This window comes from Andrographis paniculata, unplaced genomic scaffold (assembly GCF_009805555.1).
Source record: "Andrographis paniculata isolate CXL003 unplaced genomic scaffold, ASM980555v1 Contig35END, whole genome shotgun sequence".
NCBI lineage: Eukaryota > Viridiplantae > Streptophyta > Magnoliopsida > Lamiales > Acanthaceae > Andrographis > Andrographis paniculata.
In genome coordinates this window covers 5690950-5704362 of record NW_026137568.1, presented here as the reverse complement: position 1 = coordinate 5704362, position 13413 = coordinate 5690950, and the positions used below count along the sequence as shown (strand labels likewise).

Genomic DNA, 13413 nt, shown 5'->3' with positions numbered 1-13413 from the left:
TGGATGCTTACTGTATTGGTAATGCAACCGCTGTGCATTTGAATTCGTAGTCACTGCCCCCCACTCAATGAGAGTTATCATCCGAGAGTGTTCTGATTGTGTTCTTTGATGGCCCTGTGATGCATATTGTATTTGGAGACTTACTTTTAAAGTAATGCAACCATTGTGTATCTTAATTCGTAGTCACTGTCTACCACTCGATGAAGGTTATCATTTAAGAGTGTATTGATTGTGTTCTTTGATGATCCTTTGATGTATATTGTATTTGGAGGCTTACTTTTACAGTAATGCAGCCACGTGTGCATTGAAATTTGTACGCCGCAACCCTTACTCGATGATGATTAGTATCTGAGAGCACCCTACAAATTCAATTAATTTCTGAGAGTGAGTTCACAACACTTTGTGATGATAAATTGTGAAAATTACATACAAAAAGTGTCACATATGCATACACACCCCATCCAAAAAGTTGTTGGGCGTACAAATTGATTTAGTGATCCTACAAAAGAGATTATTCTTTTCCTAGGTGAGGGATCTTATAATTTTTTGATCCGAGATTAGCCATTATCTCACCAAGGTATGTTTGCAAGCTTAGAAAAACTGAGTTTAGAGCGGTATGTGATAGTTGTTCAAATGAATTGTGAACTGCTTCCAGTAAATCATCTACTGTGGTACTTGGCTGTGTAATTTGTAAAGATTGCAGTGCCCGGAACTATCCCAAGTCATTCACATTTGTGTCTGGGCTGTTCGGTGGTTGAAACACCAAATTGATGTTCCATCCACCAGTGCTTGCTGCCTGTCTGAAATCTGGATCAAGATTGTTGATGTGCGGCTTTGCGTTATCTTGTTGAATAGTGACATTCTTGTCCCTAATAGTTGGCCACTTCTCTTTTATTGCTGGTATCACCTGTTATAAAGTCACCAATGGGGATTACTCGCGTAATTCTTATTTAGGAGACTTATACTTGTGATCGATATCCCAATGATGAGATGTTTCTGAGGGATAAAGAAAGTCTAGGTATAGAAATACAAATTGAAACAACATACCTTGTTGATTAAAACTTCCTTTGTGACTTCCTTTGTAATGGATTCTGATGGTTTTGTAACAATTGTCCCGACTGCTCTATTCTTTGAACTTCTTTGGGTTGAAACTTTTTCTGTAAAAGAAAAAATACCTATTTTCTCATCGAACATGCATTCTCCACTGCTTGCATACATCGGTCTAGCGACAGCACATAAGAACATTACCTTCGTAATAAATCTTTTACTCTGACAGGCCCTATACGGCTCTGGCTCATCGGGTACTAGATAGTATCTTTCCGTCTCCCTTGTAAGATTAAACCATTTTTCATCTATGTGCACAACTTGTGTCATGCTTCGAAATTTGATTACTTTCGATGAACTGTCAATCTCTAGTGAGTTGAGGCTGAACTTCAGCCTCTCTATCTTGTTTTTCTTGCTGAGGGAAGGGTTGATAGCGTTGGTGTGCAGTCTGATCAACCCCGATTTTGCCCAGTTCCCGACAGTACTCTTACTTACATTCATCTCTTTTGCAATATTTCTATAATGTGCCTCTCTTGTGCACATCTATATTTTGTAAAGATGTTTTATCAAACTCCTTCCTTTTAATCCGAGGAAGGTCTGTTTTCTTATTTTTTAAAGAAATGGGTTGACCTGACTGAATTTGCTCGTGTGCTCTTTTCCAAATTCTATGGATAACTTGTCTACTTACACCATTCTTTGAACTTGCTTCAGTAATTTTTCCATAAACTGGTTTCCCATTGGTAGACCCCTGCAAGAGAAATTGTGCAATGCTATTAAGATCATTGGCTGCTAAATTTTGTTTTTTTTCATATTGCCAGCCATTGTGAACTAAGTTACTGAAATATACGATCTGACTATGTATATATAGTGTAGTTTAATGGGGGGAATGTGTATTTGGTAATGGAGGGAAAGTTTCCCTTTGATGAGAAAGATTAAAATGATGTGACAATGATGTGATTATCCCTCTTTGGGAGGGAAATAAATTATGTTTTGGTCACATTTTTGTGGATTGTTTTTCGTATCTGTGTTCAATTAGATTTTTATTATGTAATTCCATGATGATTTATCGTGATTTGTACTGATATATCGCACTGTCTACTGATTTCTTCTTCTCATTGTAAATTAAGATTTTTGCACTGTATTTAATTATGTAAATTTTAAATTTGATTTTAATTTCTGTAATTTTAATTATGTAATTTTAATTAGAGTATAAATTTTATTTATTTCTTAATTTTCCTAGTAATTCTATAATTATCCCAGTCGTTTTAGTTATTCTGTAAATTTGCTCATTTTTTACACTGATTTTAATTACATTAATTATATTACCCTAAATCACTAATTCATTGCAAAACAAAAAGTAAAAAAAAGTACTATAGGGTGTAATAGTCTTTTTACATAAAAACTATCCCAATTAAAATACAATATTTCTTAAACAACGTTCAAAAAGCAAATGTAACATTTAAGATGGATGGAGGGAGTATAATATTAATAAGAGTATTTTTTTTTCTTTAATTTGCACTATATAAATATAATACTAATATTAAAAAATTTATATACAAATATTATTTGTAACCTTTGTTTGCTTAAAATTTGAATAAATTGTTGATTTAGTTTAAATTTTTATTTAAACATTATTTGATATAATATTTCTAAAAAAATAATATTCTCTTTTGTCCCCCAAAATATGCTCACTTCTTTTATACTTTACAAAGAAAGTGAACACAATTTTTATGGACGAAAAATATGTTTTTTTATTTTTATTGATTATCGTATGTAATAAATAGTAGTAATTTAAAATTTAAATCACAATCAAGCAAACATAATTGATGCGTAATTTAAAATATCTTGCTACAATTGGAAATATACATAGTGCCGTGAAATAGATAAAAATATCAAAAATAGGGAGTATATATTTTATTTTATTTTATTTTATTTTGAATAAAATAATAATTGAATTTAATAATTTGTATGAAAATTAGGATTAAATACAATTTTTTTTATTACAAAATTGATATATTAAATAATAAATATATAAAAAAAATAAAAATAATTCTAATTTATTTTTAAAAATAAAAATTAGACTATAGATGTGTTACATTGAATAGTACAAAAAATAAATGAAAACCAAAACAAAAGAACACAGACCAATGGGGAATTAAATTGTTTTTTGTGAAGATACTCTGCCACCAACCTTATCTCTAAAGTTCATTTTCTCAACTCAATTAAAAAAAATAAAAAATAAAAAATAAATAAATAAATAAAAAATAAATAAATAAATTACTATAGTTACTACTCATTTATTTTTTTGAAATAATAAATCAATAAAATTTTAGTTTTAATTTTTTGGAGGGTAATATTAATTCGTTTTGTCTTATATTTTAAGCATCGCTTAAGTGCTGATCATTTTTAATTCAATATTTTACTCGAGGGTTAAAAATTAGTTATATTTAATTAATATAATTAAATAATATAATAATATATAATTTTTTATAACTATTCAGTAGCTATTAAAAATATTAGTTCTATTTTTGCTTAAAGTATAAGACTAAGCTCATAATAACATTGATATATATTGGATGCATATATATATTCATATTTTTGAAGAAATTTCTATCTGAATATTTCGCAATTTTAAAAATTTCAAAATGATTGCTTTTTAACATAAATTTGCACATAGTTTGCGTTAATATGATTTATTTCTCAAATCTAATTTGCACTATATTAGATTCAGTGTAGTAGCTACGAATTTCTAAATTATATAAAAGAAAAAAAAAAAGAGACGATTCCAAAATAAGAAAAAACTATTTGTAATTTGTTTTTACATATATATATATATATTATTCAATTATTAATTCTTCAAAAATTATATATATATATAATACTTTTTTCATCCCTTAACAAATTATCTATTTTTTTTTATCTCATAATAAAATATTTATTTTTTTTAATAGCTTTACTATTTACTTAACATTAAAAATATATTTACAACTTACAATATATTACACAAATTGTCGTTACTTTTTATTTCATATAATACTAATAAGATTATTTTAATTTTTTCTACTACATATATCAATATAATACTAATATACATAAAATTCTGTATAAAAAATAAATAAATATTTAATTATGGGAGAAATTGGACGGAGGGAGTAGTTATTTTTATTTTAAAACCTCATATATAACCATCTCCTCTTAAAAGAGTATCAGTAAACAAGCATTGCATAAATAATGCAAAATTTGATCTTAATTTAAAAATATGTTTGAAACCACTTTGGCTATGTTTAGATACTCCTCCGTAGTTTAAATTTATATTCACTTTTTTTTTTTGGATTGTCGTAAAACAATATTTTTATTTTTTTAAAAAAAATAATAATTATTATTCATTTTTATTAAAACTCGTATCCGATTAAATGAATACATATTTGTATGACGAAAGAGTATTTTTTAAGCACATGGGATTTTAAAAGTATTAAAAAAAAAGGTTTAAAAGATATTTTTCAATGTAATAGTATTTTCTAATAAAAAATAAATATTTGATGTAATTTTTTTTTTCAAAAAAAAAAAACAAATAATGCCAACATTTTTGAAATTAAATATATATATTTTTAATCATTTTTAATAGCAGTTGATAAAAGTGCAATTTAAAAATATATAAATCAGCATATGAATCCAAAAAATAAAAAATAAAATAGTGAGTGTGTTTTTTCTAAATTTTATTTTAAATTTAGGGAAAAAATTAATTTTGGTCCCAATATAAAAAACTCATCAATTTTAGTTTCAATATAAACAATTTCAATCAATTTTGGTCCAATTATAAACAATTTCAATTAATTTTGATCCACCGTTAAAAAGCTACCGGAAATTGCTGACGTGGACATAACGGAAGTGACGTGGCAGTTGACCTGAAAAGTACACTGTCATGTTGTTACACGTATATTTCAGTGTATAATTATACATGGTCACGTTGTTACACGGCCATGTTGTTACATGACCATATATATTTCAGTGTATAATTATATATGACCATGTTGTTACACACCCATGTATAATACTACACGGCCGTGTACCTTTCTGTTTCGGTTAAATTTTTTTTTATTATATTTTTTAATTTAGAATAATTGATATAGTTAAAATGAAAAAAAAATCTATAATAATTATAATATAATTAAAATGTATTAATTTTAGTTTAAATATAAATATTTGTCGAGCATGTTTTTTTGGAAAATTTTGTCTAAAATTCTATTATTTTGCAAAAAAAATTTCTCTTATAAACATCCAATTACTGTATTGAAATAATAAATTAATTTTTAATATTACTATAATATATAAAACTAAAAAATAGTTGTGTAATTGAATGTTTGTAAGATAATTTTTTTTTTTATGAATAATAAAATTTTAGATAAAATATTTGAAAAGAATATATCTTAAAAAATTTTATATTTGAATTAAAAATTGATAAATTTTAATTATATTATAATTACTATTGATTTTGTCTATTTTAACTATATCAACTACACCATTTTAAATTCAAAATAATTTTTTTTTATTAAAAAAATATAACAAAAAGATAAAATTTTAAACTAAAATAGAAATATACATACATGGCCATGTAACAACATAACTGTGTATAATTGTACATAACCGTGTACTTTTCAGGTCAATTGCCACGTGACCTCTGAGACCTCTGTTATATCCACGTCATCAATTTCTATTAATTTTTTAACGGTGGGACAAGAATTGATTGAATCTGTTTATAATTGGGACCAAAATTGATTGAAATTATTTATATTGAGACTAAAATTGATGAATTTTTTATATTGTGACAAAAATTGATAAATTTTAATTATATTGATACTAAAATTGATTTTTTTCCTTCAATTTAAATTTAAATTATTTATTTATTCAATAAAATATTTTTTTGTTTTTTACAAAACAACCCACTGATATATTATTTTAATAAAAAAACTCAAATCTATAACCTAATTTTGAAGTACAAGATAATAAAAGTTTATAAATGCTAATAGTTGTAGCAGAAGAAAGAAAGTAATAAATAAATAGTGAATATGGATAAAAGGGAGCCAGGCTGGCAACGACCAAGGAGCCAGGCTGGCATCCACTCAACGGTCCGGAAATGAATGAATCGATGCGGACAGAATCATTGCTGTAAAAGCTCCATCTCCTTCCCCACTTCACAATTCACAAACACATAAATATCGCTCTACTTATATATTTTGAAAATTTTACTATTATTGTTTATTAATAATATTAAATATTTATTTTATTTTATTTTTAAAAAAATAGCACATAAAATATTTAATTTTTTTTATTATTTTTTAAAACTTGTATATGTACAACATATCTTTAATAATTATTTAATGCATATATTTTCTGTTATCACAGTGAGCGAGTGAAAGTGAGTACGCAATAAATTTGATACGAAGTATTTTATATTAATATAAAAACATCATTATATAATTCATTCCCGTCTTTGTAAAGATGGAAAATCTCAAAGTTTTTTTGTTTTTTTGCCGGACAGAGAGAGTATTTAGGGGTTTGTTTGTTTCAAAGATTTATCCAAAATTTTATTATTCATCTTTTTTTTTTAAAAAAAAAATCAAATCAAATATTTATTTTTTATTTTTTATATTATATTAAAAATTGATTTTATATTAAAAATATCACATCTAACACTTGTTTATATTACATCTTACTATTATTACAATTTAAATTTTTTATTATTTAAATCCCGATTCAAAATTCAATCTCTCGAACAATCACACCTTCAATGTATAAGGTTTGTCCGGTAAAGATAGTACAGTGCTGTGAAAATAGATTTATAACTTTAAAATTATAACTTAGTTTGCAATTTAGGTAAAATTGTTTTGAATTTGAATTAAAAAAAAAAAAAGAAAAAAAAAAGTGAAGTTGAAGTTGAGGTTTGATTGATCTGATCCTCTGATATCAACCCATACCATACAAGCTGGCTCCAGCTTGACTGGTACTAGTAAGTAGTACTACCTCTTTATTACAACACTGTACACCCACTCCACTCCACTTGCCCATATCCTCTCTAATTCTCACTGCCACCACCACCACCACCACCACGTCATTGCCATTTATTTTTTATTCTTATTTTTATTTATTTTATTACTCTCATAATAAACGCAACCCACCAACACCAACGCCAACACCAATACAATTCATTTTCTATCTCTCTCTCTATATATATAGAAAGAGAGTCGTGATTTGGTTTCAAATTCGCATATCATCATCGTACCAATCCATTCATACTAATAATACATACATACTGATACTGATACTGGTGATATTTGTTTCCATTCCATGGCTCCTCCATTCTCCAACAGTAATGCCTTGTTGTTCTTCTTCCTCATCTTACCTACAGTGCTCCTGGGCAGCAACTTGTACAACGACTTCGACCTCACATGGGGGGGTGATCAGCGCGCCAAGATCTTGGGCGGGGGGGAGCTCCTCTCCCTGTCCCTCGACAGGCTCTCCGGCGCCGGATTCCAGTCCAAGAAGGACTACTTGTTTGGGAGGATTGATATGCAGATCAAGCTCGTCGCCGGAAATTCCGCCGGCACCGTCACAGCCTACTACGTAAGTAGTAGTAGTAGTAGTAGTAGTAGTGGTAGTTCTATTCTATTCTATTCTATTCTATCTACGAGTATAATATAATCGAATTCTTGATAAAATGTAAAAATGAATGAATGAGTGCATGATATTGGTATTCATCCATCAGCTGTCCTCACAAGGGGCGAGCCACGACGAGATCGACTTCGAGTTCCTGGGCAACGTGTCGGGGGAGCCGTACATAATGCACACCAACGTGTACACCCAGGGCAAGGGCAACCGGGAGCAGCAATTCTATCTCTGGTTCGACCCCACTGCCAACTTCCACACTTACTCCGTCGTATGGAAGCCATGGCACGTCATGTCAGTACTCATTCATCAATTCAATATTCAATCCAATTCATTATTCATCAATCCAATCCAATCCATTCCATTCCAGATTCCTGGTGGACAACAGTCCTGTGAGGGTGTTCCGCAACGCCGAGTCCCTGGGCGTCCCCTTCCCCAAGGAGCAGCGCATGAAGATCTACTCGAGCCTGTGGAACGCGGACGACTGGGCCACTCGAGGCGGGCTGGTCAAGACCGACTGGTCCAAGGCGCCATTCACGGCCTACTACCGCAACTTCAAGGCGCAGGAGTGCACGGGGTCGTGCATGTCGGCCGGGGCGGAGGCATGGCAGAACCAGAAGGAGCTCGATGCCTACACCAGGCGGAGGCTAAGATGGGTTCAGAGGAATTTCATGATCTACAATTACTGCACCGATCAGAACCGTTTCCCGCAAGGCTTCCCTCCCGAATGCACACAATCATAGACTACTACTGCTGCTACTACTACTACACTCACTCCTTCCTACTTGCTTTGCTTCTTCTTCTGTGAAATGTCTTTTCCCTTTTTGCCATCCCTTCCCTTGTTTTATTGATTACTACTACTTATTATTGTACATTACTCCATATATCTATAATATGCAAATAAAATGTCATTATTTGTTTCCCTTCAAAAGCTACCTACAACAAAACAAATCAGGTCCACTCTTTTTAACAAGATAAAACAAACCAAACTATATTTATATTATTTTATAATTTTTATATCAAAATTCATATTTTATTATATTAAATTATGAATAAAATTAGATTTATTTAATTTATATATTAAAAGAATATATATAATTCAAATTTGAATTTGAATTCTTGAACAACAAGTCAAATACCGCTAACAAATTTGAGTCAAAGCTCGAGCAACATATACTAAAAACTCATTCCACTTGTTTTACCTCTCTTTCTTTCTTTCTACGAGACTTCCAAAAATCAACCATGTTTCCCAAAGAGTCAACCAACTTCAAATTGCTTTAGAATATACCTAAATCTAAAATACTTTCCAAGTGTATTTATACACATTAATAATGTAATCAATCAACTTAAACTCCATTATCACAACAATGCAACCTCGAGTATGGAGGGTACAAATTCATACATACAAAGCTATCTATGTTGTAAAAAGGTAGCTCAGCGCAAAAAAACCAACATCAGAGCAGAATTGAACAATGCACGCCCAGGACAACAAGCTCTTAGTATCCGAGGGACCATAAGTGCCGACATTTTCAATTTACTCGAGCTTTTTTTTCTGTACCACAAGGATCTAATACTAGAGTTCTCTCTTGAATACAATTAGAAAAATAAACTCTTGGCGGCATCAAGTCCTGCAGTAGATGCCATAGCAGAAAAATATTTCTCATGCCTTTTAACAGTTAATATCGATCACTATCATTGTAATGCAGATAGGAGTTGCTGAACATACCGGGATCCTGCAGTGAACATTGAGATCGTACTTCATTTGGCTGAGGCGTTCTTTAACTAGATTTTCTGCTTCGATTGCCCTATCGCATGCTTCTTTAATTGCAGCCTGCATCAAGAAACAGAAAGCATTGATCTGGTCAAAACATTTGAAACAAAATATGACCAGAGAAGTCGACAAGAATCTTAGTGCCAATAAATTTGAAGGTGAGTGTAACTCACTGGATTGAGTTGGCTGGTACTAAGGCCGCTGGTAATAAGGCCGTTTTCAATAATAACAGATTTCTGCAACATATTACCAAGGTTTGCTAATTCCTTCATTAGCACTGAGGCAACTTCTTCGGCATCATGCATCTGGTTCTGAGAAAATTCAAATGCTCTGTCAGCATTGAGACGGAAAGATGAACAAGCCAAACAAGTGCACAGCCCTCTGCATCCTAGTCGGTTTCTCTTTAATATTCCCTTGGAAGGACCGGTGTTGGGTATTTTGGATAGTGGCAGATTTTGGTTTGAATCTATTCTGCAAACCAAGTCTTCATTGTTGTTTTGAAACTCTAACTCTGCACATGACTGCCTCGTTGGCTTTGCAACGGTCGTGGATTTTTCAAAAGTAGACTCCTTACTTAAGGTATCATCATTCTCGATTGAGGATGGAGGAGGTAGAGGATTACTACTCTCCCTGTCAAAATCTGATTCCAACTTTCTGGGAGTTATCTGAGACTTTATGGTTTCCTCCATCTTTGTATCGTTCACTCCACACGGATCGTTTGGTGTTTGAGAAGAGATCAAATTTGGATCAACATTGGATGTATAGTTCAGCATTGATGAACTCAATCTAGCACTAGTACACGGCACCAAATCGGACAAAGGTTGGAGAGGGGTTGGGAAAGGCGATGAATTTTGCATCCCACTCTCTATATTGTGTTTCTCGCTTTGTTTGGCGGTAGGTGATGATACTGTTTGCAACTCTTCTTGTGAATCCACCAAAGCCACTGGACTTTGTGTTATCCCCGAGCCTGCTACAGATATCGACAAAGATCAGCTGGCTGCCAACTATATACACATCTCTACGTGAAACATTTAATTTCCCTTTGAAAAAAGAGGCTTACAGGTATTGTCTTTGCATATATCCATAAGAAATGGCAGGAGTCTTCTGTAGCTTACAGATCCCGGATTCTTGAACAGCCTCAATTGTGAACAAGGATTCAGAACCTGAGCAATTAAACAGATTTCAAAGATAGAAAAAAAGTCAGTAATAGGAAATCAAAATAGTGAATGCAATAGTTGTCTAAAGTCAGTTGAACTAAAATTGGAACAAGATATATGTTGGATGGAAAAGCTTCACCAATCGGTTTGGATTATCAGGCTTGCTGTTCCTTTCACTACCATTTGACAACCCTTTAAATTCTTGGTTCTCAGCTTGCACAGATTCTGTAGAATCTCCACAGTTGCCGAACCCCTTGGCAATAAAATCCAACTCCGGTGGTGTCATCTGATCGCATTCTTCTTCTGCTGTAGTATCGACACCATTAACACCTTTCCCATTACATAATATTTTCACTTCCACAGGTCCCATAATCTCCTTAGCTTGATCTAATTCACAAGTTGCCATAAACAACCTTTCCTCATGTAACTTTTCAACCTCTCCATTCTCCAGAGGACTTGCAACATCAAGATTTTTCGGTGGAGTATCAGAAATTACGCTATCCAACTTCTGCAACTCGCGAGAAATTCCCCCATCTACTAGTTCAACTTTTGAAACACCTACACAGATTTTTTAAGGGATTCAATACTAACGCCGCACAAGTTCTAAAAATTTCTACATGACAGAAGCAGAAGAGCACAGCGAAGAAGACATACTAGGGTCATCATCGTTTAGAATGTCCATCAGATGCGGAAGCAGTCTTCTGTAGCTGAAAGAGCTCGGCGTCTTGAAAACCTTCTTCCGTACAAGTTTGTTGACAGCCTGCATCAGAAAATTTACAATGCATTTACTTCGAACTTCAGATTTCATTCAATAGGATTTAGGGTAACACAATCGGTTTAGCCTAAAGAGCAATTCAATGTAGCAAAGTTACTCAATTACCATTTTATTTTCAGAAAAAGAAATCTCTCCCGAGCAAATCTTCGCGTCCACACCAATTTTCGAACCCTCTGGTTCATCGCGTGATTCCAATAGATTTTCCCTCGATCTGCCAAGCTCACCCCCCTCCGCATCACCTGCGCCTAAATCTGAATCTGGACTTGAATCATGAGCCGTATCTGAAGACCTCGTTAACAGCTCCTTCTCCGCCTTGTACTCCTCCTCCTCTTTCGGAATAACCGAAGTAATGTCTGGGGTGAAAACACGATGCATCCTAAGATCTTTAACAGACGAGCCACGTGAAGCATCGATGCGGATCGTATTCAGAAAATGCTTCACAGATTGAATCCCACGAAACGGTTCCCCGGGAACTGGACCAGACCTAAGCATCCCCGACCGATTCCGGCGGCAATGTATCTGGGACCGTCTGCGCGTAAGAACTCCTGTCAATGAATCCGAATTCGGCGCCGATGGAGAAGCCTTCTTTCTCTTCCGGCCGACAATCTTGAGGGACGACGATCCTTCCATAGATTCGCTGCAAATTTTTTCCTTTCGGAGAAGCATTCGGGGCTAGGGTTTGGATATTGTTGAAGAATATTAGGGAAGCTGCCGTTCCTCAGCGGCGCCAAAGTAAACCTCACTTTCCCGCGCTAAAAATATTGGGCAATAATATTAGACGCTTTAAAGGAAAAAAGTAAAATGCTATCAGCCTATCACAAAAAGTTCACCTCAAATGATTTGTTTGGCTTTTAAAAAACATAATCGTTAAGTCTAGCGGATGGTCGACGGGTGGTGCTAACTTCATTAAATCAATAAGACTCGTTTTGGCGTAGAAAACAAAATTGCAGATGAATGAAAATAAAAAATAAAATTGCAAAAAATAACTGATTCAGTAGGCAATTATAATTTATTTTATTTTTTGAAAAAAAAAATTAGTTGAAAAATGTGAGAATAGAGGTATTTGGATGAATCGATAAAAAAATAATTGATTAATCCGGAGATAAAAAAATTTTAATTAGTAAAAATTTATAAAAAATTACTTTTTGTCACTTTTGTTTAAATAATAAATCAGATATGATATTTTCTAAATAGTATAATATTTTTTAAAACTTGAATATTTGAATAATAAATTAAATGTGATGTTTTATAAGATTAAAATAATGTAATATTATATATATAACACAATTAAATCATACAAGAAATAAAAAATAAAATCAAATATACTATATTAATATACAATTTTCTGGATTTCTTTATATATGACAAGAAATAAAATTAGAAAATAAAAAATAATTTATTTTTTAAGTCTCAATTCTACTGAATCAAACAAGAAAAATAAAACTATTTTTATTTATCCAATCTCGTTTATCTGTACCAACACATTGAAAGTTAATTTCGAAGTATTACTAAATATTAATTTGAAACAATTAGCAAATCGTTAGTAGTAGTCTAGTATATATTGTGTTATATATTATAGTATTAATATTGCTACTTTCTATAAACAATTGATGATTGTATCAAATTAGTATTTTCTTTTATTAAAATCAGAATATATTATTTAAATATATGGTATATACTATATCGATATTTTTTATTTTTATTTTAGATACTCCCTCTGTTCCAACTATTTTGTTTCATTTAGCTTAGATTCGGAACTTTAGATATTTTGTAATTAATAAGTAATTAAGAAGTGTATTAGTGAAAATGACTATGATTTAATAAAAATAATTATAGATTAAAATTAAAATGACTAAATAGTTTAATTAAAATAAAAAATATAAATTATGAATTTTAAAATGTGATTAAAGTTTATAATTATATTTCTAGAAAACGAAAGTACAAATGACGTGAGACGAACGGAAATAGAAAGAGTGAACAAATTAAGTAAGACGGAGAAAATA

General features: G+C 31.5%; 2 protein-coding genes across 3 annotated transcripts; one reads left to right on the top strand and one right to left on the bottom strand.

Moving 5' to 3' along the window:
* Positions 1–7241: 7241 nt before the first annotated feature.
* LOC127249348 (xyloglucan endotransglucosylase protein 1-like) lies at positions 7242–8630 on the top strand. The gene is made up of 3 exons (XM_051272099.1): positions 7242–7665; positions 7808–8001; positions 8078–8630. Exons 1-3 carry the CDS (start codon positions 7390–7392, stop codon positions 8448–8450), a joined length of 843 nt encoding a protein of 280 aa, XP_051128056.1. The 5' UTR covers positions 7242–7389; the 3' UTR covers positions 8451–8630.
* Positions 8631–9041: 411 nt separating this feature from the next.
* LOC127249018 (uncharacterized) lies at positions 9042–12169 on the bottom strand. 2 transcript variants are annotated; one of them, XM_051271609.1, is made up of 7 exons: positions 11516–12169; positions 11290–11395; positions 10775–11193; positions 10539–10641; positions 9652–10448; positions 9434–9538; positions 9042–9335 (listed from the first exon to the last, which is right to left on the bottom strand). In XM_051271609.1, exons 1-7 carry the CDS (start codon positions 12074–12076, stop codon positions 9237–9239), a joined length of 2190 nt encoding a protein of 729 aa, XP_051127566.1. In that variant the 5' UTR covers positions 12077–12169; the 3' UTR covers positions 9042–9236. The 2 variants fall into 2 exon arrangements, with proteins under 2 accessions (XP_051127566.1, XP_051127567.1); XM_051271610.1 differs by having other exon boundaries at positions 9652–10445.
* Positions 12170–13413: the final 1244 nt, after the last annotated feature.